This window comes from Danio rerio, chromosome 16 (assembly GCF_049306965.1).
Source record: "Danio rerio strain Tuebingen ecotype United States chromosome 16, GRCz12tu, whole genome shotgun sequence".
Lineage (NCBI taxonomy): Eukaryota > Metazoa > Chordata > Actinopteri > Cypriniformes > Danionidae > Danio > Danio rerio.
The window spans coordinates 20222501-20249588 of NC_133191.1; the positions used below are offsets into that span (position 1 = coordinate 20222501).

The 27088-nt window shown below is 35.4% G+C and overlaps 2 protein-coding genes across 11 annotated transcripts in view; both read right to left on the minus strand.

Annotated features, from left to right (window-relative positions):
- The window catches only part of LOC141378071 (uncharacterized), a 502199-nt gene extending 475164 nt beyond the window's left edge, over window positions 1–27035 (minus strand). The window contains exon 1 of the mRNA XM_073925434.1: window positions 26873–27035. The gene's annotated coding sequence lies outside the window, so the exon portion shown is untranslated. The remainder of the gene's footprint in view (window positions 1–26872) is intronic.
- fhod3b (formin homology 2 domain containing 3b) overlaps window positions 1–27088 on the minus strand; it is a 352315-nt gene that overhangs the window by 272485 nt on the left and 52742 nt on the right. For all 10 annotated transcript variants that reach the window (XM_073925424.1, XM_021466894.3, XM_073925423.1 and 7 more), the window contains exon 3: window positions 16578–16642. In XM_073925424.1, coding sequence (XP_073781525.1) covers window positions 16578–16642 — 65 coding nt within the window. The remainder of the gene's footprint in view (window positions 1–16577; window positions 16643–27088) is intronic.

The window sequence follows — 27088 nt, forward strand, 5'->3', positions numbered from 1 at the left end:
TAACCTAATTATAGTTAAGCCTTTAAAAGTTACATTAGGCTCTATAGAAGTGTCTTGAAAAATATCTAATAAAATATTATTTATTGTCATTATTCATTTAATCAGTCATTTTCTTTTCGGCTTAGTCCCTTTATTAATCTGGGGTCGCCACAGCAGAATGAACCGCCAACTTACCCAGCAAATGTTTTACGCAGTGGCTGCCCTTCAGCTGCAACCCATATCTGGGAAACATCCATTCACACTCATTCACACTCAAACACTGCAGACAGTTTAGTCCACCCAATTCACATGTACCGCATGATTTTGGACTGTGGGGGAAACCGGTTTGGCGCAGCCCTCTTGTGGCTGATGCCAACGCTGACTCGCACCTCTCAAAAAGTGCAAATACCACTTGCAGCAACGCATAGCACAACTCTGTAATTGGTTGGCTTAGTAGCCATAATGAGTGTGGGCTTTTTACATTTTTAAAGGAAGGACGGGGATTGAATAATACATGTGGGTTACTGTTGAAATATCAAACACAAGATATGAGAGCACAACTCAGTGTATATTCTGTGCACTCCCACACACATATACTTATGTCACGCCGTCCATCCATTTCAATGAAAAATATATTATATATACTGTATTTACAACCCTAATCCCACATGCACTGCACCCAGATGTCTACCCGGTGTGTTTACATCTGGAAAACGTAATTTTTAGAGCATTTTCTCATTTGCAATAAAGTTCTCTGTCAGTTGCTAGAATGATATTCAGCAGATGTTTCCCTGGTTCATAATTTAAAATCGGCTCTTTTAAAGATGTTTATCAGATAGCAGTTAGCAATAAACAATAGCTCATGGATAATGCGTTCTTTAAAGACGTATGTGTACTTACTTGTAAATTACTTCAATTAGTGAAACAATTCATTCATGTTCGTACAGTGGGAGTTCAGAGTTGGGTCAGAGTTGACTTCATCAGCTGTTGGATGTAAATACTTTTTTTGTGACACAGGCTGTCAGAACACAGGATTCCACTGTTATGAGGCTTCTGTATTTACTTTACATGCCTATCCTAACTTTTGAGTTGTTGACAATGCCAAAGATGCAAATCTGACTGCGATAAAAAAAATAATTAGTAAAAGATTGAATATGAATGTCTTTCATTATCTGTTCGGAGCTCACGCTCAACATCTGGCTGGAGGAAACATTACTACAGAATTTATATCACTGATTATGGCTCCAGGAGACAGCTGTCCATGGCGACTACTGTTTCCTGCTGATTTGAAACCGTGGACAGCTATCTGCAAGTTCATAACTTTATATTTGCACATCATTGTGAGGAGGACTCTGGGAAAGATATGGAATAACATGTTGTTTCAATACAAGTAAAAAACATTAGAGGTCGGAGAGCTGGACTTGCTTGAGTGCTTAGACTAATAAGGTCTGAGCTCTGGAAAATTTACACTCGAAGACAGATTCTGCAGACTCAAGACTCAACATAGCCACGTTTTTATGACAATTCTGGAATGACAAATTGAAAATGAAAATAGCAAAGGAAAGCTATCCAGAGAAATGAACCATAATTAAAAAGCAGTTAGCGCAATGACTGGCTCAAGAGTGGTGAACTCAGTTTAGGCCCCGCTTTTTTTAAGCTCTAACATTGTTTACTGCTTGGAAGGGCAGTAGGAATTATCGAAAATTTACAACTCTGAAAGTCTCCTCACACGCAGTCTTTCAAAGCACAAAAAAGCCAAAAGTGACAAATTAATCATGTAAAATTTTAAAGGATCATACATCACAGCTCAAAGCACACTGTAAATCTAAACGGATCAAGTGAAAGCTGCTGTTTCCATAACAGACAAAAATATCTAAGAGCTTGTCAGGGGTAGGTTTAAGCTGCTACGCTTTGGCATAACTTCTGATGTTCCTGGGTCATTTCTTGACCGTCTGACCTCGGTGAGAAAGATGTTCAGACTAGTAGCCATATGAGGACATGCAAAAACAGTGCAAAAAAGAGTTTAAATTATCTCAATCTGTGTAATAAATGTAACTGTAGGCAAGACGTAAGCACTGATAACTAGTTCTCAATGTTTCAATATGAACACAAAGAGGAGTTCACGAAATAGATGTGTGGCTATTTATAGCATGTACCATTTGGTTGAATTTGCTGTCTGCACTTTGTCAATTAAGATTTTGATTCACTAAAGAAATAACAAAACTAAAAAAAAAAAATATATATATATATATATATATATATATATATATATATATATATATATATATATATATATATATATATATATATATATATATATATATATATACACTGCACAAATGAAAACCAAAAAAATGCCACAGCACAAAAAAAAATTGTAAAAGTAAGCATAACTAAAATCGAAGAGCAAACGGCAGAAAAAGAAAAACTAAACAAAAAAACAAAGGAAGCTGCACAAAACAATACATAACAGGAAAAAATAAACAAAAATACACAACAAAATGTAATAAAAACAAAACAAAAGGCACTGCACAAGTGAAAACAAACAAAAAAAATGGCACAAAGCAAAAACCATAGAAGCAAACAAAGAGCAAATGGCACAAACCAAAGCAATATTAAACACAAAACATTACAGCCCAGGATAAACACAATCAAAAAGATGGCACAAAGCAAAAAATGTCAAAGCAAGCCAATAAACAAAAGAAACACAAATATGATTTCTAAAATATAATCACTGTATTTAAAAACAGTCACACATAAATTGATAAATTAGAAAAAGCTTAAATAGAAAAGAGGTGTGTTTAAACTGGTAATAAAATTACTGGTATAAATAATTTCGGCTCAGTTTATAACTTAAAAATTGTAAATGTGCTTTTTCATATCTTTTCATGTTTTTATGTCTGAAAATATTGAGGTAGAAGAAAAAAAGTGCTATTAAACAGCACAAATGAGCTCAAGCACTGTATCAAGCAATACATTACACATTTGCCTCCCAATAAAGCACTTACCAACTTACCAACCATAATTCTGTACCTTATACAAACCAGACATAATTTAGTAATTATATCCGGAAACTCACAAAACCAAGTAAACAGTTCCAACCTCCATTAACTTGTATGTCTTTAATTTGGCCATAACCACAATGCGCTTTTTAAATATTACTCTTGGGTGGGGAATGGGGAGAGTTCACTGGTAAAAACCTTGCTGCCCAAGTCACCTCACAATCAGGCCTGTTTAGGGTTCTGCTCATTACTAATGCCTCCAGAACCCTCAGCGAGACCATTATTTCAGATTTATTTCACATGTTTGAAAATTCATTATGCTTTTATTTGCAGTCAGGGCTAATGGTAATAAATGTAGAGTGGGTTTTATTGGGACCACACGTTGGCATGCTTGAGTTTAATCAGGAGTCTGGCCTTGTTTTCACATTATACGGCCACAACTCCCAGACATGTTGATTATAGCAAATCAGCGTCAAGATCTACACCGACCCTCTAAACCTTTATAAAACATTAGCTCATCTGTCAGAAAAAAAAAGTCGAAAAGCACAAGAGCTCAAGCTTTCCATCAGCCCAACAAGCATCTCCTCCGCAGCCAAATGTTTGTGCGAGTAAATGACTATGATTAAGGCATCTGGATTATGCCCTGTCGGAAAGCCACGGTTTACTCGCAGGCAGCGCGGGGGTTTCTGGGCTCTGAAAATTAGCCATCTGATGGTGATTGGTGCTTTTCACGACTGCTGCAGCAACCATGAGCTATGTTGTGTACATTACCACACCGCTAAATCTCACTGCCATGGACCGCTGAGGTTCTCCGCAGATGCACTAAATGACAGACATTACATATAAGGGCCTAAAAGACTCATCATTCATGTTAATGAATAAACAGATTATTTATACGCAGCTTCCTCTGATGTTTAACACTTGGACCTTTACGCCACCGCAGTCAGGAAGTCCCGTTTAAATTTGGACAATCACATGGTTGCAATTTGAAGAAAAGGTAGACAAATGCATGAGAAAAACAGAGAAAAAGAAACTTTTTTTGATAGCACTAAGACACTTTCCTGTGAAGTATTTCAGTGCTCACCACCCATAATCTAGTTCAGCCAGATGCTAAAGTTGCTGAAGTAGCACTGTTTAGCACTGTTAGCCACTTTTACACTTCATCTACACCTCTTATCTGCTTAAATTAGGGTCATTATTGATAAATCAAGGATTGAATTAGCATTAATCTTAATACTCATCTGCTGCTTAATTCAAATCTGCTTACCCCCAATGGCTGGCACTGAGCCAGAGAGAGAGAGATGTGTGGTGCTTGACATAAAATGATTTATCCGTGTTTTCAAACATTCATTAATACATTTTCTTTTGGCTTAGTCCCTTTATAGATCAGGGGTCGCCACAGCAGAATGAACCGCCAACTTATCCAGCATATGTTATACACAGCGGATGCCCTTCCAGCTGCAACCTATTACTGGGAAACATCCATACACACTCATTCACACACATATACTATGGCTTATTTCGTTTATTCAATTCACCTACACTGCATGTCTTTGGACTATGGGGAAAACCGGAGGAAAGTGTTTGGAAAAAGGAATTAACTGAACTTCTGTTGAGTGTGATTTGCTTTGCATACAAATGAAGCATTTTTGCAGATGAAGCTATAGAAATGCCAATGCCTGATTGCCTAATATTAATTTGAGCTCTGCAGCTAAACTTCCTGTCTGCAGAAATGTGTTAAAAACTGAACACAGAATATGTGCAGTTGAAAAAGGCTTAGGCTTTAAATGTTGTGCAGAGAATATGTAGAAAAGAGGACGTATGTATGAGTGTGACCAATGGAGGACTGGAGAATGATTGACAAGTGTCAAATTTCACTAAACTCCACCTCAAAATATCAGCTGCCTATATAAGTTGAAGTCAGGAAATGAAAACTGTTGCGCACCTCCTGGATGTAACTTTTGCATTGCATTGAGGATACCAGAATTTTTTTAATCGAGTTAATCATTTGTATGCAATAAATTACTAAGACTTTTGACATTGCAGGAAAATTTCTCCTGACCTTTTTTATTGAACACTCATTGAATTGATTAAATATTTCAACAAAAGCCATGCGAACACAGGGGAGACCATCCAAAACATCCAACAAACATCCAATTTTGAACATCCAAAAAAATAACATTTATTTTTGGTTTCAGACATTTATGTGGTATTTATGGCTTGTAGAATACACACTAATGTTTATTAACTATTAAAAAAGACATTGTGCTTAATTCATGCAAGATGCACAGTGTTTAGCTGACTAGAATATTTACTATGTTCTTCTCAATTAATCAGCCACTTACTTACATTGTAACTTGTAACACTTACTTGTATTCTTAACTTAGTGCAGCCATCCTGAAAAAATAATACTGAAAAAACATTCAAATGAATTTTATTTAAAATAATCGTCCCAGTCTATCAAAATACAAGCAATTTGTATCCATGAAAATTCAATCAAATTAACTAATTATATGCATAATTCTGCTAAACCAGGTGCTAAAATATGTGCACAGCATGTTCTAACAAACACTGTTATTGCTGTGTGTGTGTGTATTTCATTTTAGTGAATTCCCTATTGAGGTACAACAGGCAGAAAGTCAAATCATCACTAATGGATAACCAAGACACAGACTGTCACTCTAGCTTCATATTTTATTAATTACAAAGACAGCCTTTACAGTTCATTCCACCATGGCGTAGTCTGCAGGAAAAATTCCAGTCAGTATCCATATTTCCCCTGATCCAAAAGTATCAGTGTCACGATTCTTCAGTTAAAATGAGACACAATAAAAAAAATTCAAAATAAACATTTGGAATGGAGTCACAAATGCCAGGCTGGCAAGCTGCAAAGGCAGTTATGTGGCCAGATATTCTTTTTATGGATGTGATGAGTGTATTAACAATGTATGACTGTTATGTAATTAATAATTGGAAGATCATCCACCCTGGACACCTTTTTCAACGAGATCAGCTTCCAAGAAGAGTAAAAATGGTTGCCAGAAACATATTTCCATCATGTCAGAAGCCAAAAAGCAAATTAATATATTTTTTTCTCTACTTCTCCTAATTATTCCATGAATTTCATGAGATATTCAAGACCATAACCATAAGTTAGTGCTTTTGTAAAATGCATTATGGCACAATATATATAACTCTACACAGAAAAGCCAACTGACCCAGCCGGGGTTCAAAGCAGCGACCTTCTTGTTGTGAGGTGATAATAAAATATTGTCCTTTAATTACAAGCAGTCAGACATATGAACTGTACCTTTAAATTTACCTGCTCAATGAATATATTCTGCATCAAACATAACTCAAGAACAGGCACAGAACAACCTGATCATTTAACGCAAATAAACAAACATAAATATTATTCCGCTTGGCTTTTGAGCATTGTAGAGTGAGTTGTTGATGGCCTATGATTGGTCACACACTCAACAGAAAGAGCTGTGATATAACATGCAGGCGCTGTTCACCGATAAGTCATAGTGCTAAATAGACATGGCGATCAAAGCTGATCCATGATAGATGCTGTGAAGAAAACTCGCTCGGCAGACTCGCTCGTGTCTAGTATCGCTGTAACAGCAGAGAGGAGAGGAAACATTACGCCAGCAGATCAAACGAGTCATAGTGAGAGAGTGAGAGAGACAGAGAGAAATGGAGTTTACTTTCATTTTCTCCATAGCAGTAAAATAGGGGCTTCTGTCCAGCAAACACCTTTTCTGCATTTTAACTACTCGTGCTTACTTCCCTCGTGCTTACTTCCCTAATATTCTACCACGTCATACTGTAGCACATATGAGATAAATGACGATTACTGAATCGATACCGAATTGTCATCTACATTGCAGTGCACCGAAGAAACAATTAATCTTGACACCCCTTATACACACACACACATATACAGTATATATATATATATATATATATATATATATATATACATATATATATATATATATATATATATATATATATATATATATATATATATATATATATATATATATATATATATATATATATATATATATGCAATAATGCAATAATCTAAACCCCACTCCTGTTTTGATTGCATAAAGCATCATGGGTAATGTAGATTTCTGCACAAATTACACTATTATTAGCATGATCATTTTAAAAATAAGTTAAATAGATAAAAAACACAACCCTTTGATTTAGATGCTTACCACAAGTTTATGCCTTGTATTACTTACAGTACATAGTACATATGTTTATATTTAATTATAGCAATACTAGTAAATGTTGACCATGTAGGGACATTTACTCTCTTTGGTCCACATGACGTTTACTGTGAGCATTAGATTAAGATGTTAGAAGGATAAAATACAGTTTGTATAGTATAAAAATCATAACGTCTATGATATGAAAAGTCCACATCGAGTTGTACAAGTGAGCATGTATGTGTGTATGCTTGCGTGTGTGCGTTTGTGCGTGTATGCACATGCAACTCTAAAGAAATTATGGGAGACAAAAAGTAACTAATTTTCATTTTATGTAAATCGACACATTATAAGATTTTACCATTACAATTATTTAATTAAAATGATAAAATTCAGTTTTTTTTTAGGAAATAACTCATGTTGTTGTCCTTATAATATCACACATTTCTCACTCAATGTTACTTTTTTATAAATGATAACGTTACCTTTCCATTAGGAAAAGATCTATCATAAGGGAAATACATCAAATTAGTTTGTACTTGCCATTAAAAACTTTGAAAACCCTTGTCTAGAAGCTATTAGACTCATGCTTCCACTGTTGACACATGTAACTTCCAGTAATAATAATAATGACAGACAGTCAAAACACGGAGGCCATAGAAACCATACTGGGCACAGCAGCAGCCAACAACTTCTGTCATTTAATGGAATGGTCAGTATGGACATGGAAAATATAAATCAGGCTTAAATGCACAAGTGCAACAGATTTCACTAATGAGGCCAGACAAGTGCAGGAGAATAGTTCTCATGGCTTTTTTGTCATCAGGCCTGTTGACAGCTCACTCTGGTGGCTTGATTTATAGCGGTGTGCTGTGTAGAGTCCTGCTATGAACAGAGGCAGCACAGTGGTTTTCAATTCATTCCTTTCATCAAACTAGAGATAAAATAGCCCAAATGTGCAATCACAGAAACATCACTGAAGCTATTGCTGACGGGTAATGTCCATGGGAAGCACATGCATCTCTCTATACAAATAAATGTATACACACTGTTCATTTGTGTTGGTTTTGGGTATTTTTTCAAAATAGGCTCATTCTGAAAACGCAGACCTACATACATTTCTAGAGATCAAGAATTTGGAATCAATTGGAAATCATTAAAAAACCCAAAGGAACAAGAATATGTTCCTTAATCACTTTAATGAGAGAAACCCCATGAATGACAAAAAACTTTAACTTTTTTTTTATTTTACCAACAGAGGAAGTTTAATTTGTAATTACAGAATTTTTTTACAGCGTGGTAGTGAATAGGGGTAAACAAAAATAGTTTGAGCAATTTTTTTTTGTAGCTGTGCCTATTTGATTTGTGGAATTGCTTGTACAGAATCATGGTTAGTGTAGTCTTTCTATTTATTACATTTAGTTTTCGCTATTTATCAGAAGAAATGCTATTAAATACTTTTAATTTTTTAAAAGTTCTTACTTTTAAAAAAAAGTGCCTGTAGCCAGTTGCCTTGCAATTAGAATACAGACATAAAGTACTAAAGGTTGATTCCAGATGTCAAAAATTAAAAAGGAATAAATAAAAATTTATGCATATTACATAAAAAGGAAAATGTTGAATTAATGCATAAAGATGTTTTTTAGCAATAAATAATAAATAAAATAAATAAGGGTTTATTATTATTATTATTATTATTATTATTATTATCTTACTTTCAGGTTCTCTTTTACTTAAAGAGCCACTATTAAGGGTTTTTGAAAATGACATTCCATGCAATGTGTACCGCAGCTCAGAGTAAAGTGAAATATCCAGCTAAGCCTTAAATCTGAAAGTGTGCCATGTTTAATACTATTGTTTAATCTATAAAAGAGTCGAGTGGTTCAAATGAATCATCTAGGTAATGAATCTTTAGCCGTGTCAGCAACTCAAGCCTAGCTCATTTGTTTCATGCGCAGACCCGAAAAAAATGGAACTCCCGGTCCCACCCACAAACACTGTAGGAAGAAAAAGAAGACGACAAACACTATAGCAGATCCTGGCTGAATCATGTCATGAAGACATGTGAAGTCAGAGGTTGAAGTTTATTTTTGCAAAAAATACCTCAGCATTATAGCCCCAGCCTTGTGCTGTTTTCCATATTTTTCTAAGTGCTTCAGCAATCTACAGTACATGCTTACAACACAAGATTTGTTAAAGGTCGTTTGCATTTAGTTGTGTTTTGTAAACACATGTTGAAAATGTGACGTGCCGCTTTGTTTACAGATTTAAATGTGTTTGTGAGCTCCTGATCTACTGCTGTTTGTTGTTGCTAAGTCCACGTCAGCTTTTCCGCCAAACATGCGGTGATCAGGTTTTAAAATAGTTCAGCTTTTGCCGCTGTGTGGATTAATACTAAATGTGTCATCATGGTTAAGAATAGAGTAATATGTTGGTGTTAAACTGTATTGCTTTAATTCACTCCTGCATTAGGTCCACACATACACTTTGCACTCTGATTACTTTAAAATTGTTGATAAGCTGTGGTGAGTCTTTCTCTCTGTCTCACACTAAAAGCAGTCAACCAATCGCAATAGACTGGGCCATCAGACCAATCAGCACAGATTGCGCTAAGGAGAAGTTTGGGAACAAATAAATAGCTGAACAAATCATATGGGAGCCGTTGGGACAATTGGGTAAAAATAAATGCATATTATAAGACAATAAAATTGTTTTTTGACCTTGAATGCATATCAGACTGTTGTTGGCAGAACCCCAAAACCAAAATATGACTTTTTTAATGCATAATAGGAGCTCTTTAATAGTTTTTGTCATTTTATTTACTTATTTACTGTTTTTTCTATTTTTTATTTTTCCTAAATTCAACTGTTTACTATAATGATAACAACTTTTGATCATGTAACAGTACAAAGCCAATTAAAGATATTTCACAGTATTAAACCTAATGTAACGTTCATTACTAAAGACTATCTTTACTGTCTTTACTGTAAACCATGTCCCATGTTTATTGTATGTAACTGAATCAATATGACCCATTGGTTAATGTTGATTAAAACAATTAAGATGATTGAACTGAATTAGGTTTAAAATATATAAAATCATTCCATTGCAACATGGATTTTGTATCATTGCTACAAACATGGATCATCATACTACAAAGCCTCTGAATGTTGACTTAGTAACTGAAATAAAATAACTGTTCAAATGAATTTTTTTTGAAAATACAATTATGTGATCAAGTATATGTATCAATTATACTAACAGTAACAGTAACAAAGTCATCATAAATACCGCCTTTAAATTTTTTAAAAAGTTTTTTTGTGTGACATCAAGCATTTCTGCTATATCTGTCCCACTCTTTCATTAACACAAAAAACCTAGAGACCATTTAATCCTGAAAACAAGCAGCTGTCATCTCAGGTCATCCGCTTAGGGATTGAGAGAGAATCTTACCCAGCCCTCACCTCCCACCCACAGGTCCCACCTCTGACCCACATAGGCCTTCAATCACACACGCACGCAGCTGGTCAGAAAAGCGATCCCATCATTGCTACAAAGAATGCAGCGTGGTGTAGGACAGGTCCCGGGACAGAGGATAGAATGGCAGGAAAATATTCAACAAGCTGTAGAAAGGCAAAGCAACATCTGCGGAGCATAGTGGTTCTCTTATCAATCTGCTGTTTCCATACGGGCTCAAATCATACAGTAGATACGGTACATTGATTCTGCAGAGACAAACAACATAGTCACTCAAAGTATGTTATCAAGAAATAAATCAACAGCATGTTTTCAAGCAAACATTTGGAGCTGTTGATAGCCGAAGCTTCTCGGAAGGGTTTGCTACTACAGGTACTTGTGCTAAGCTGCTGCCCTCTTTCACGGTTCGCAAATTGCGAGAGAAATGCTTCCAACAAAAGGGAAAACGACTCAAACGCAGGTGTCTGAGTAAAATCTCTTTCAACACATTCTCAGGCCTTGCCAGGGATTTCAACAACTTTATTTTTGGACTTAAATACCCCTAGCAGAAGAGCTTCGGAGCTTCCAAACTGTTTTGCAATCCGTCAAGCACGCAGCAAAGCTGCATGATCCAAATGAAATGACAATCAGGATTCTTTATTTAAAATAGAAACCACAATTTTCCTATATAAACTATATAATTATTTATATTTAATTAGAATTATGGCCCATTTCCACTGAGGGGTTCAGTTGAATTAGGTATGTTTTTTTTTTTTTTAATTAGGTATATTTTATTTATGTTTAAACTGTCAAAGGTACCAGCCCAATCTCACAATAAAACATAACTATTTTACATATTGTCTGAAAAGCAGCTAATTTGTAAAAAGTCATACCCCCTAACTTTACTCATCATAGTGGGATGAGCAAATCGTGCCAAATGTAAAAATGAGATCAAAAAAAAAATTTACCATTTAGCCACTGATTAAAAAAAGTTATGAATTGCACTGAGATTGCAATGACGGTACCAAAATTGTAAAACCATCATACGTCACTTTGGGACCCATTCATAAGGATACCAAGCACATTATGTACCAAAAGAATCCAGACTCTCTGCAGAACACTATTAGTTTACAAACAAATGTCACTTGCTAGTGCTACAAGAGGAAAGACAACACAGGAAGTGACATTTAAAAATACACAACTGATAAACGATATCGCAATAATACAATGATGGTACACAAAAATGAACCATGGTCGACCCAAACTCAAACAAAGACTGTCATCTTCTTGTGAAAAACAGCCACATGCCACAAAGCAAGCGAAGGATCAGTTGCATGTCCTTTATTGTTGTTTATGAGGTTGTTCATCACATTTAAACATGTGGAAAGCACAAGGGGTTCTGCATCCTCTCTACATCTGTGCATGCTTAGCAAATCTGAAAACCTATTACTCCCAGGAAATGAGTTATTAAAACAGAGAAGAGCAGAATAAAGAGAGCTCACAAAACTGGTGCTGTGACCCGGATAGGTATGAGATTTGGGAAGTGTAATGAATGATAGCTAGGAAGAGCTTAGCATATATCACTGTCCTTGGTGGCTGAAGGAGGGTGGGGGACTTCGGGTACAGGCGTTTTTAATTTTAGTGCCCTCTCCATGGACAGCATACTAAATATGCATAATTTTTTCTCTATTTATAATATTTGTGAACTTGTGAAATGCCCACTGTGATCATACTAATCATTGCCATTTAGGATATAAGATTCTGTGACTGTTTAAACCGAAATTGCAATCTTTACTGATTAATCATGCAGAATCTGCAAATAGTATCAAGGAGTCCTGACTGTAACTAAATAAATGTGCTTTGTGAAATTTTGTGGCTGGTCTGAGTAGATTTTATTAGAGGTCACAATATTGGAAATACCAATTTTCCTAACTGATAAAGCCTGTTGTTTCTGTTGTTTAAAGCACTTGTTTGAAGCTCATTTTGAGTTTGAAGCAATGTGTTTACTTGGTCATCGATCTTAATCATGCGACTACTAAACAGTGTTGTGAGATCTGTGGAGAAACACTGGACTTCAGCAAAATGTTCTCAGATACAAACCACAAATGTCTCAGTGATTTAATCTAATTGAAATCCAGATGAAAGTGCTGACATTCTCAACAGCTCTGACAAGGACAACAGGAGAAACATTATGCCTTGACGATCCTTTACAACCCACAAATCGACAACATTTATCATGGATTTACTGCAGCACGCAGGAACTATAGTGCTACGGAAGAAATGTGTAATTTTAATATCAAATTTTATTTCAATATTAAGCTAGACATGTTGCATGTATCCAAGGAGCAATGCATATAATTTCACCATGCATTATTATTAAGACATATCCGTTGTTGTGAATTTACCTTTATACACAATGTCTTTAATATATATGTATGTATGTATATATATATATATATATATATATATATATATATATATATATATATATATATATATATATATATGGTATTTCATACAAAACCATATAGTTTGGCAACCTTTTACCATGGTAGTGAGGCTATAAGTGTTTTTAATGATTTACATGTATAATTAGATTTTTGTTGAGATTTTTTTTAATCGATTTACATCTGCCATATCTGCATTTCTAAAAGACAATTCTTTATATTATTAATATCACGTACAGCATCTGTGAACACTGGTGCCTCTGCTCTCAGATATTAGCCTGCAGGCCTGGAATCAACTCTTTAGTTGACTGTGACAGATAACTACTCTTCTGTCATGAGGCAATTTTTGTTCTGGGTACCCTTAAATAACACTTTTGCGAAACTTACAAATTAAAATCTGACAGTTCTGAGCTTAATGACTTTTGCAGGCTCACGGTTATATTTTCCCCTGCAGTCTGGAAAGAGAAAAAGCATACAAGCCACGTGTGCTTGGCTGAAGCAACACACCACTAAGTTTATACTGCTCACTGCAGACACACACTTGTCTTAAACACCGACTACCAGTTGCTGTAGACAACGGTAGTGAATCACTTAGACATTTGACTGTCGGCACAAAGTCTGGTGCACACTGTTGATTATTTCACTCAAGAACTGCCAAATTTCAACAGGAAAAGTCCTTATGCAGTAGGGCTGCACAATATATCGTTTTAGCATCGATATTGTGTATATCACAACGCATGATCTGAAATGTTGATTTGAGATTATTTTTGACCAGGAGCCACAGATCAGAACATGGAATCATTGGAGATTTTTACTGTAAAGGAGCAAATGTTTTTCATTTACATGTTTTTAAGGCTTGTGACCGTATGAGCTTAGGATGAGTTGTATGAGTTTAAAGCAGTTAGGTACAGGGAATTGTACCATTTGAAATTTTAATAAAATAATTTTATTTAATTATTCATACAATGAAGATGCTATGTAGTTAGGGCTCGCAATACAATTTGAAACGATTAGTTTAGTTACGATTACGATTAGTTTAATGCAAGAGGCAGCGATATGAAATATATATCTGTATTATTTCATTTCCCCCGCCCAGAGCAAATGCATGACTGTTGTTTGTGTGTGATAGTCCTATTAGCCAATTACGTGAGCACAGTTTCGTTCTGCCCAATCAGAATTGCACAACCAAACTATACGAAACGCCCACAAAAAAAAAGAAAACAAACAGGAAAGCGTTGACAAATGGGATGATGTCGTCTACCGCTTCAGTAGCATTAATAGACAAAAAATAAAAAAAAATAAAAAATAAATATATATATATATATATATATATATATATATATATATATATATATATATATATATATATATATATATATATATAAATATCAAAGAAAAACTGCTTCATTAATATGGGAATATTTTGGTTTCAACATCACAGACACAGAACAAAAACATTTGTAAGAGCTGTCACAGAATTGTTCCCACAACTTACAGATTATTGAGCTGAATCTTGATTACAAAATTAAATCGCTAATTAATTGCAATTAAATGTTTTCCCCAAATCACACAGCCCTATATGTAGTGCTAATTTACATTTGATTATTAAACTTGTGTACTTGAATTCTTACCAAATAGTGCTATTTAGGTCATCTGGTGAAATTAGTCATATCGCAATATTTATTGCAGAAAAAAACAACTTAATGTCATATTTTTCATGCAGCCCTGTTATACAGGTTGACTCCAGGATATCTCCTAAATAGTATGCAATGATATTTCTGAAACTATCAAAATGCAACTTCAAAGTGAAATTTATGAGAGAACTAAAGTACTAAATTAAAGCCATGCTGCTTAAAATATAAATAACAAGAAAGAAAAAGAAAAAATACAAGTATTGTCATAGTAACTGACTGACTAATTCTAATAAAATATTTTAAATATTTAAACTTAAAACAGTATTTTAAGCTTATTAAGGTAAAATTTGCACTTCACATATATATTGAAACATTTTTTATTATTATTATTTATTTTTTGTTAGTATTTACTTTTATGGTCATTTATGTTCATTACCTTTTTTTCTCAAAGCATAGAAAATTCTGCAAATTCATGTTTAATAAAACCATAATGATCATCTTTTTTGTTTTCTTATTATTCTTTATACTTAAAGATGACCAATAAAATCACACAATGTTTAAAAATACAAATTTCAATTCAAATAGTAAATAACATACTGATTTTAACCTCTTTATTTTTATTTATTTATTTATTCATTTATTTTATTTTATTTTTTTGGAAAAACGATTTAGGGTTTTGGTAACACTTTATTTTGATGGTCCATTTGAGTCTGCTTAATATCTGTTGATACTGCTCCTTTAACATATTTAACTAAGAAACTTTACGAGTACATCAACTTAAACTAACCCCAACCTAACAGTCTACTTATAATCTAATGAGAATTAATTGGCATGTGCATGCAATGTAACTTAATTAAACAAACAGACCACCAATATAAAGTGTGACCACGGTTTCTAGTTAAAATTCATAAACATTTTGCTTATAAAAAAGTAAAAAAAATGGTAAATGGAAACATCCCATCAACACTGGCTATCACAACTTGGCAAAAAGGTGCATAAATGGAAACCCAGCCGTCTATTGCAGCAGCCTTGTAACTTGTAAAACCCAACTTTCAAACCTCATGTTCCTGTCCCCTCCGTCTATACAGAGCTGGTGGGTGTTTTGTTTGAGACTATGAGCCACTAAGGTAACATAAACCCCTGAAGTGAGTTACACGCATACTACACTTCCAGAAAAAGGTTTTAATGTGTTTTGAGGGTGCTGTCTGTGACACTTAATCCTTCGCGATACAGAGATAACCGTAGCCGTCCTGCTTCCACACAATGACACAGATGCTAATCTGGGATAAGGCTTATGGAGGTAATGAAGCCTGATTCTGTCAACAGCGTTTAGGGACATGAGATAAACAATGAGACTGCCAAGAAATAAACAGTAACTACAGTAACAAGATCATGTAAGTGCAAACATTTGAACAGAATTAAATTTTAAACTGTTTTAAACTCTTATATGTTTGACATTATGTGCTGCAAATAAGTGTGCGTGTGTGAAGCACTGTGCTGGCATTCATATAAAGTTGCTGCATCAGCTGTTTTTTTATTGATTGAGAAATCAAGCATGGAACATATTTAAACAAGATCATAAACATTGCGGCGTGAGGGCCTATTAGCAACAGGAAAACTTTACCACACAGTAAAAATCAAGCAAGGGCCTCGCTACATATAATTTACACATCTGTCATTCAACAAGCAACAAATGAGAAAGTAATTCCTAAACAATCTGATACAGCCTAAATTTACTGACTAGGCCAAACATCGAAAAGGGTGAAGATTGAGTACTTTTTTTCTCACCATTTTGAATTTATTGGAAAGGGAAAAAAGCATCTTGTTACTTACCTATGCAGGCATGGACTCTGACAGACAGCTGTGTTCTAAGTACAATACTGTGCTTCTTTCCTCTCCTGAGGAACAAACATAAAAACAAACATCAGACTGAAAGTCTAATATAAATAAGCTGGGTTAAAAGAACTGTGTTGACAAATGCTAATATGGTTTGGTTTTTGTTGACAACATCCATGCATAAGTAACATAAAAAAACGGCACAAAACAAAATCCATTTTACTTCGATTTGTTTTACATTATTTTGTTTTTTCTTTCATCACATAGCAAAGCAAAACTAACAAAAAAAAGCATTTTGCTTCGCTAAAAAACAAACAAACAAAAAAACAGGAATGCAATTTGTTTGCTTTTTACTTAATTTTTTTTTCTATTTTGATCAAGAAAAAAGGCTTCTTGCTTTGCCTTGTTTTTAAAAATAAAAATTAATAAATAAAATACCATTAAAGTTCAGTGAAAAGTGAATAAAAATAAATAATAATATAAAAATAGCCCTGAGTCATGATAAATGATTAAATAAACAACCTTCCCCCAAACGTTTCTTTGGAACTCCATATATAGCAGAGCATTTTAACACAACATAAAGCAACCGGCCTTATTTATTTAAATTTGAAGTAAAACTAAATGTTCCACAGCACTTCTGTTTACATCAATACCGATACAGTGTTGCATCTGCTTTTAAACTTAGGTCAGGTGAGCTAACCATAAAACTGAACTGTTTGATTTTTTTTTTCATGAATTTATTTTCCCAGTATGGGTTATTTGAACACAGGCTTTTAAGTACAGTCTGCCAGCCTTATGGCTTCCGGTTAATTGTTATCCTATACAAAACCGCCACGTTTAAGATCTGCTTTCTTAAAAAACAGCAATCTTTACTACCTGGCTGTTGATACAATTTAAAGTGGGTATCAGACCAAACAAGAAGCTCTGCATTAAACTATATTTTTAAGTGGCATATCTTTAAAATATGAAAATTTATTTTACCCCAGTATTTTCAATGAAATGTCGCTAATGACGGCGCCTGGGTTTAAACTGTCTTTTGTCTCCCTTTAAGTTTTAACAACCAAATGGATACTTAAGGCTATGTAACTGAATATTTAATTGACATTATAAATGTATAATTGTCTTATGAAATTGAAAATAGTCACATAAAGCTTTCACTGGAAATATATATATATATATATATATATATATATATATATATATATATATATATATATATATATATATATACATACATACACACACACACACACACACACACACACACACACACACACACATAAAGGCTCAACCTTTATGCTTTATGGCAACAGTGGCGACAGTGAGGTGACATCAGTTTGCTGTAAGTTTCTAACAGTACAATTCTGGCAACCACAGCTGCCTTTTTTACATTGTACTGTAAAAGCTGATCAAATTACACAAAACTACAGAACAATTCATAGCTTTAGGTTATAGAACTTAATTTTGAAAGTATTTTTGTATTTTGTTATTTATAAACTAACTATTTCCCCTCCATTGACAAGATATTTTGAAAATTAAGAAATTTAAATTAAGAACTTTTCCTCACCATTAAAAAGGTTTTTATGGCAATCCATGTTTTAGGTATATTAAGGGAAGCCCTAGCGCATGTCCTCACTAAGTTACAGAACTTCTGGGTCTCCTGGGAGTTTGAAATAAAATAGTCAAAGAACAAGATAGAATGTAAAAATTACGAGTTACAGTATACAAATTTTTTACGGGTTACTCCCTTCTTTACCAGATTTCACTCCATCAATCTGGACAAAAAAATGTTGTTTTGTGTTCAACAAAAGAGTTAAATTAATGGTTTGGTTCATAACCAATTGAGTGGTTGTAAATGGTGAGGAAATGTTTAGTATTTGGTCAACTATCCCTTTAAGTGTTAGTAAAAGCATATGTTCATGTAGTTATTAAAAAGAGATCATTTTAAAATACACTTGCATGATGACACGGAGTCTAAAGCTACAGTGCTCAGCATAAATACACCCTTCACAAATCTATCTTTTAAATCATATTTTAATAGGAAGCTATACAATATAATTTTTGTGCATATACATTAGTCAGTACTGAAGCCAAATCTGGAGCTTATCTACAAATAACTTACGATAACTGCCCAAAATCTAGTACACCCAAATTTTGTATGTTAAAGAAAAACATTTTTTTTTAAATCTTAAAAAGAGGAAAAAGAGGAAAAATCAAGAGAAGCAAAAAAAATTAGTTGAAATTTTGTAGGTTGTCATTGCAATATTTAGCAATGACACTTGCAATATTTAGCATTGAATTTAATTGCATTATTTTTTAATTTCTAAATATGTTTGGTGACTAAATATTATTTTTATACATATATCTGTTTAATATATCTGTTTTGTTTAAATGCATTAAAATACATAGCCTATATTCACCGAAAAATTTATAAAAAATATTCTTTTTCAAAATGGCGTGTACTCAATTATGCAGAGCACTGTATTTGTTGCAAGATAGTCACGACCCCATATGACTTCCTTCAACTGACTAGAAGAAACTTGATGAACCGAGAGGGGTGAAGAGAGTCCTGTTTGTAGAGAAGGGGTCAGACAGCGTCCGGACTTCCCTGACCCCAACCGCAGAGGTTGGCGGAGGAGATGACATGTAGGTCACCACATCCACATAATGAGTGACAGACGAGCGCGGGCACAGACCCAACACCCTCTCTTCCATAGATTATCAGGCCTGATGAACAGAGCAACTGTCTGTCTCATGAATAACTGGAAGTAAACACACAATGGAATGAAATGCAGCTGCGTTTGAGTTGGAGGAGAGATGGATGGATGATTTAGAACAAGTCGCAGGCCCCATTCGCAAACCACTCTATAGTAACACGCATGTGGGTTGAAGCCTCCATTTACCAGTGAGATAAACATTACAGAGTGGACAAGAAGCAGCACAGTATAAAGTGCAGACAAAACAGATGCTCCTGGAGATTTGGAGAAAAGATATGTTTACTCCACTTCCGTAAGCCATATGATACTACAGATTTGTTTCCAGAAGCGAGTACCGCAGCATTGAGACCTGTAAACAAATGAAGCATTCTGCAAATTACACAATAAAAGTTTGATGGTCCGATTGGCAATATGCCACAGATTGGGGTATCTCTGGTAGGGACTACCTACTGGGAGTTTTTAAAATGACTTGATACACAATTAAAAAAGACTGAAATGACTGAACATGCAGAGTTATTATGTATTGCTCAAGCCAGAAAAAAAATAGCAAATGATTAGACTCATTTTTTTTAAAATGCCAGAAAAAAAGATGTTTACTGCCAGATTAAACATTTTAATCTAGAGCAGTTTTTTTAATACAATGATTAATATGTATTGTAATGACAATTGGTCAAAATAAAAGAAAAAAAAAACATGGTTAGATAAATTTTTAGACTGAAAGACTTAAGAAATCAATATTTAGTAGAACAAACCAGTTGTGAATTCAAAACAAACCACATCATTGTTGTTTTAACCAGATGTCATTTTCTGAATAATAATAATAAAACTTATAATTTGAAAAAAAAAACATATGTATAATATGATTAATATTATTTTTTTATATCATAATAAATATAATACTATTTATTATATTATATATATATATATATATATATATATATATATATATATATATATATATTTAACTCAAAATAAACGTATCAAAACATGACTTACATGTTAAGTCAATGCAAACGTGCGAATAGACATCCTGTGGTGCGATACGCGTGAATGGCGCAGCACGAATGACGCGAATTGACGCGCTTAACGCATGCTTCAGGCAAATCGCTCGAGTTCAAAAATCTGAACTTTACCATACATTCGCCCTACACTACCAAATCGATTTAGCGCCTGTTGTTGGTGTCCCGGGGGAAAATCCTCCTGCACACACCGACAACAGTACATCAAACTTTGCTTGGCTCAGTCAGAAGCACAGATGAATGCTTTCATTAAGTTTGTGTTTAAACACTGGGTGCACCTCTGAAAGGATTTAGTGGACACTGCTCCAAACGTATCAACGCTGTTTTTCAGCCTTCAAAAAAGCACATAAAAAGTTATTTTCTCAATAAAATCCATGTTAGCTATTTAGTAACAAAGCTACAGTCACCTAGCAGACAGAAGCCCTGCCCATCACGCGAATCCACGTCTGTTCTGAAGTGAATTTGATGCGATCAATCGGATTTGACGTGCCAATGAAGGGGATGCTTCTACTTATTTTTATTTTTTTATTATTATTTTTTTTTATATTATTAATTTCTTTTTTTCCTTTGTCCCTTTATTTTAATATGTTACTATCAGAAGTCACCCAGTACTGGGAAACACCCATACATTCTCATATTCACACACACACACACACACAAACACACACTTTGGCCAATTTAGCTTATCCAATTCACTTATCTTTGGACTGTGGGGGAAACCCACACCAAGTAAGGGAGAACATGCAAACGATGCTAACTGGCCCAGCTGGGACTCGAACTTTCCTGCTGTAAGGCCACAGTGCTAACCACTGAACCACCATGCCTCCTTCTTGATGTTATTTATTTAATAAAGTTTGTTTGTTTGCTATATAAAATAGGTGCACTGAGCCAGAGACACATAAAAACAACAGAAAGCATCTGTCAGCACTCCTTTTGCTAAAACAACCCGACAACACCAAGCAACTTAATCGTCTTGTCATTGAAGTTAATGAGTAACACTATCTATTTCGTAATGAACTTGTGCTTTCCTCACTGGTAACCTTAGCCCGGCTACTAACCATAACCTTACGCCACAACGCCCTACATGCTCATTATCAAATTAAACAGCGAGTCTAAGAATATGCATGAGAGACCCATAGAAATCAAGCTTTTGTATTTCTGGAGCAATACAGGATTTTGAGGGTGAAGCTGTGTGTCTTGGCTTTACGTCTTGGCTCGACACTGTGAGAATTTCTGCATGTGGGCGTCTGCCAAGCGTCTACATGGCTGAGGATGGTCCTGCACATAAGGTACGGCCGATGTAGTGAGTATCATCCTGCATTGCTGTCCAGGGCCGCTGAAGAGAAGATCTGCAGTTGAATGACTCAGCTTTTTCCACAGCTCACGGCCCAGTGATTTAAGTTGCCCAGACAAACGTGCCCAGCTCTGTGAAACAGTATAGCCCCTGTAACCTAAGAGCACTTTGGGGCCAAGCAGAGAAAGTGTCTCCAGCTCTGGCCACGTAACACCAGTGAAAGACACAGACAGGCTCATTATGCTTATCCAAGACAAATTATACTGACTTTACAATTTCATAAGCAGAGAAGAGGCCTTCACTGCAGTGCTGTGTTACTTAAGAAGACAAATAAAACACTATCAGACTGAAAGAAGATTCAAAAACACTTCAAAAACATGTTGATATCAGGATCATTTTAATTTGAAAATTAGTTGTTTATCAATTTATTTTCCAACCTTGCTACAAGAAACCAGAGCATACTGTATCAGTTTAGATGTCCTGATTCAATTGAGATTTTTAAGTGCTTCCACAATTTTTTTGATTTGATTCTTATTTTTATTTATTTATTTATTTTTGTAATTTTTTTTGCAATTTAATCATCATCTCCTCCTTACACACAACACTGAACTGACCCCTAATAGGACTCAGCCTTAAAAACTGGCTTATTTCTACATCCAGCTCTCTCTCAGCCAGAGGATGCCCAAGACCAACCCCTGGACCATCAAGACCATCAGAACTACCGCCTTTTTAGAGTGTATGGACAAGGTCTCCTTGAGGTGGTCCAGGGGCTTGTGTTTACTGAGTCCACCCCCATCAATTTCTTTCTAGCTGCACTGGATGAGCCATTAAACTAGAACTGGGTAAGCTAGAGGCAATAACTTATTGGGAGTGGAGGAGTATGTCTTTCTTGTTAAGGCAAATCAGTGACACCTCCAGGCCCAGAGCGTCCCCCAGGGTTGCCTCCAGCCCCAAAATGCATAATTGTGTTGGCTCCAGCACCAGACTGCCAGCCAGTATTGCTCCAGCCCTACAGTGTCCCCCAGTGTTGGAGCACACTGTCAAGTTTCCTTCCCTGCCTGTTACTGTCAAGTGTCATACCTTGTCTACCCGTCAACCCTCATGCCCTGTCGGTCCTATCTGGTCCTTCCTGGATTACCCCTACTGCTTCTCCCCACTGTGTCCCTCCTGTTTCTTCCAGCTCCACCTTGGCCACCTGCTACTCTAGATCTGCAGGAACCACCCATTCTGTCTCTGCAGCCCTGACTTTCCAGTCAGCCAGAATCACTGAAACTACTGACCCTTCCATCTCTTCCCTCCCTTGTTTAGGATACTTGGTTTGGCTTGGCTTTCCTTCATCCCTCATCTCCTGGTATCTTGTCTCTTCCATTTTCTGTCTTTTGTTTTCTGTTAATGTTGCCTCTTTGTTTTGTCATGTGGTGTTTCTTGTCTGTCCTGTTTTGTTCCTTGTTGGATGTTTCCCATTTCAGTGTCGCTAGAATCAGGGCTTTGCCACTTCAATGTGGTTTATTCTTGTTTCAGTGACAGAGTCCAGGAACTGCTCTCGTCTTGTCATGTACGTTTTTGTCTTTTGTCAAGTCCTCTTATTGAACATGCAGTCTCAGGCAGACTCAGGTTGTGTGCTCAATCGTCCTTATGTTCATGCCTTTATTGTCCATGGAAAGCTGTACAATCTTGCCACTTTGGTCAAGTTGGTTTCAGTTTTAGTTTGATGCTGGAATCAAGCATCCATGTCGCATATGTGTGAGCACACGCTGAGTAATTCATGCTTACATTCATTTTCTTTTCGGCTTTGAACCTTTATTATTCAGCTGTCGCCACAGCAGAATGACTGACCAACTCATCCAGCATGTTTGACACAGCGCATGCCCTTCACAGCCACAACCCAACACACTAGGAAACACCCATTCACTCCTGCATTCACACACACACCACAGCTAATTTAGATTATTCAATTCACCTATAGAGCATGTCTTTGATATGTGGGGGGAAACTGGAGCACCAAAAGCAAACCTACACCAACACAGGGAGAAAACGATAACTCCACATAGAAATGCCAAAAGACCCAACCAGAGCTTAAACCAGCGACCTTTTTGCTGTGAGGGGATTGTGCTACCTATTGTGCCATCGTGATGCCTTGGTGAGTAATAACTAACAGAATTTTCATTTATGTATGAACTAATGCTTTAAATCCTACATAGTGTTAATCAAAAGTCTTTGTCAGAGAGATCAAGTAGAGACAGAGCTGCAGATTTCGGCAAATCAGTCAACAAACAAAGCCAGTCAATCAGTACAAACCCTAAACATTCTATCATAAAGCTTATCTGTATTAAAACAGTTAAATTTTAAAACAGAATCAAACCTCCGCAATGAGCTTGCACAGTATTGTACTCTTTATGTACTCCCAAACACCTTATAAACTCTAATCTGGGCCCCTTGCAGTCTCTCCTGGGTCTGTGGAGTCATGCCAGGCGCACTTTAACAAACTTTATTTGACTCCTCACTACCAACCTATTTACAGAATATCACACTATGAAGTCTCATAAAGACGAGAAAGTGAGAGAAAAATTGAGAGGGAGAAAATTACAGAGACAAGACCCATTGTCAACAGGTAGCATTTACCTCCTTGCCCTGCATACTTGGACCCTGTTCAAAAACAACTATATGCCTATAGTGCAATTAACAGCAGACTATGCAGGGCCTCCTGGAACTGATATGACTCAGCAAATAAGCAAGAAATGACTGTTTCCAAGCATCTGGTGCATTTATTGACCAGAATTTTCAATGCAAAAATGAAACACATATTAAATTATTTTTATAATTATTTACAAATTTTTACTTATTTTACTAATTATTTTAATAATAAAAAATACTATTATCTTATAATTGCAATTATTGACTTAAAGAAATCACTTTACAAGTCTCCTATAGAAAAGCAGTTGACTTTGACAATTTTTTAATCCCTTTAGATGATTTCTTGTTTGGATGATGTCATTTTAGCATAATGAATTCAATCTGGTTTGACCATTTGCCCTTTGTTCAAAAAATTCAATAAAAGAGTTTTGATGTTTTTTCTATTCAAAGCATTAGTAGGCGATCGCAAACCGGTTACTTTCTTTTTCACTTTTGGGTTGAGGGTGGCGTGATTGTCCTTTGCCTAGAGCGCCAGTTCAGCTTGCTCCAGCCCTGACTTTGATGATATTTTAAAGTGTTCACACAAATAGAGTACACACAGTTTGTGAATCAACGGACTTGTGCGATAAAGTACTAGTTGCAGACGTGAGGCATACGCGAGCTGGTTATTATAACTTTAATTGTCGTTACCTTTTGCGTGACTGTTTGCTTTATACAACAAAGAGCGTAGTCCTAGTAAACGTGCAGTGATTGGAAATTTAAGCTACCATAGTTATGTCTTTTAATTAACAGACAGGCTGTTTTTGCACAGTCCGAATTAGCCTGTTCAATCACAGAAAATAGGAAATGCCATTACTACTATCATTTTATGCCGACATATTTAATAATGAAATCAAATAATTATAGTACAATATTTAAGTTAATTTCAAACTATCTCGCGGCCCTCCTGCAGGATCGCTGAAGCCCACTAGTGGGCTGCGGCCCACCAGTTGAGAACCCCTGGTTTAAACTGATGAGTCAAACCTGTTTTCAAATATGCATTTTCAATGAGCCTATGTTGAAACAAACAGGCCAGTTGAATAAAAATGTTCCCTTTATTGGCTAGGTTTTCAAACAACTTTTTTTGAGTTTGAGTAATAATGACAGAATTTACGTTTTTGGGTCAATTAGCTCTTTAATCAAAAATTATATTGGTACTGCAAAACACATTGCACTGTATTTCAATTTTTTTTTTTTTTTTGCATGTTCTGTATACGTAGCTGTAAAACTAAATTTACTAAAACTAAACTACATATTCAGAAAAAATGATGCCACCTCATTTTGTGAAACAAAAAGAAATTGCAAACAAATATTGGTTTACACTTTTATTTTAACATTCTAATTCTAAATGAACAGTTACCCTGTAACAAAGACACCTTAAAATACGAGTTACCAAACAAACTGTTGTTTCCAAACAGGTTTCCAGAAACAGTCAGTCTTAGTATGCTAATGTTGTAATAAATAAATAAATCTGCTAAAGTAGTTTGACCTGTCAATCTATTCATTAGATTCTCTAAAGTGAGAGATCATAGAAACACACACACATGACACCTCAGTGTTTCCACACTTTCGACCACAGCTCCTCTGCTTGCCATTTATTTTAGCACTAAGGGAAAAATCCAGTGGTCCAGCCGAGTGGCCTCCTACCCCTCTATCCATGTAATCCGCACAAATATTTGAAGCGTTCCCATTAAAGGAGCTAGGCGTTTCTCCAGTGCCAGAGGCTAACCGAGTCCGACGACAGCTCCTCCAGCACATCGGCCAGGAAAAAAAAAAAAATATATATTTCAAGAAAAATATAGAAGAACACAGAAACCAAAAGAGAGGGAAAGGGGAGGAATAGGAGAGATATCCACATTTTAAGAAAGTAAGATTTTAGACACATTTATGTGTTGATGTCAACAGTTATCTTTTAGGGTCATGTCAGGGATTGAGGGTCAGCATGAGATTATAAGGTTGACGCTTTGGTAACACAAGTTGCATTCTTGCATCAATGTATAATTTTTTCTGTCTTTATTTTATGGTTTTGTGGGATTTTTGCAAACTCTGTTCATAAACTTGACATTTTAGTAACAGCGTAATCTATTAACAGTGACATTATAGTAACAGCGTAATCTATTAGTGCCATGATTATTTAAACAACGCTCAGGAAATATCTTTACATATGAAAAATTTAAATATTAAGGATATATATGGGATAATAAGAATACATTTAGGATATAAATATAAATGATTAAAATATTACAAAACATAATAATTTCTAGCCAACATGAATTTAAAAACCACTGCCTTCATACTTTCTTCATCTCAGGAGGCTTTTTAAGTACATTCAAATTGCTTTTGTATAATGTTATTATTATTATTAGTATTATTTATTATATCCATATTTATATTTGTTTTATTAAAAACAAGCTTAGATTTGTCCACCTGTCAGGTTTTAGATCAAATGGGGCACAGCATGTGTTTTTGGATATAACTGGTTTTTGAACACACTTCGTTAATACTGTTCATTTATTCATTTGCTGGAAATTACAACTGAATTTAGAAATAGTTTTGAAACAAATCTTTGCGCTTAACATACGAAATTACCCAGACAGCACACATACGTTGGGCCGACGTCGTGCCGATTTTCAAAATTCCATCGGTGCGATGTCGCTCAGGGAGCGTTTGCTAATTGGCAAAATGTCGCCGCGACGTCGGCAAATGATCGGAAACGCTGTCCGGCCGATGTTAGGACGACGCAACCGGAAATACCGGCCGCGCCGCGGAGGCGCTGTTCTCAGGCGTTTTGCTCATACTTATGGA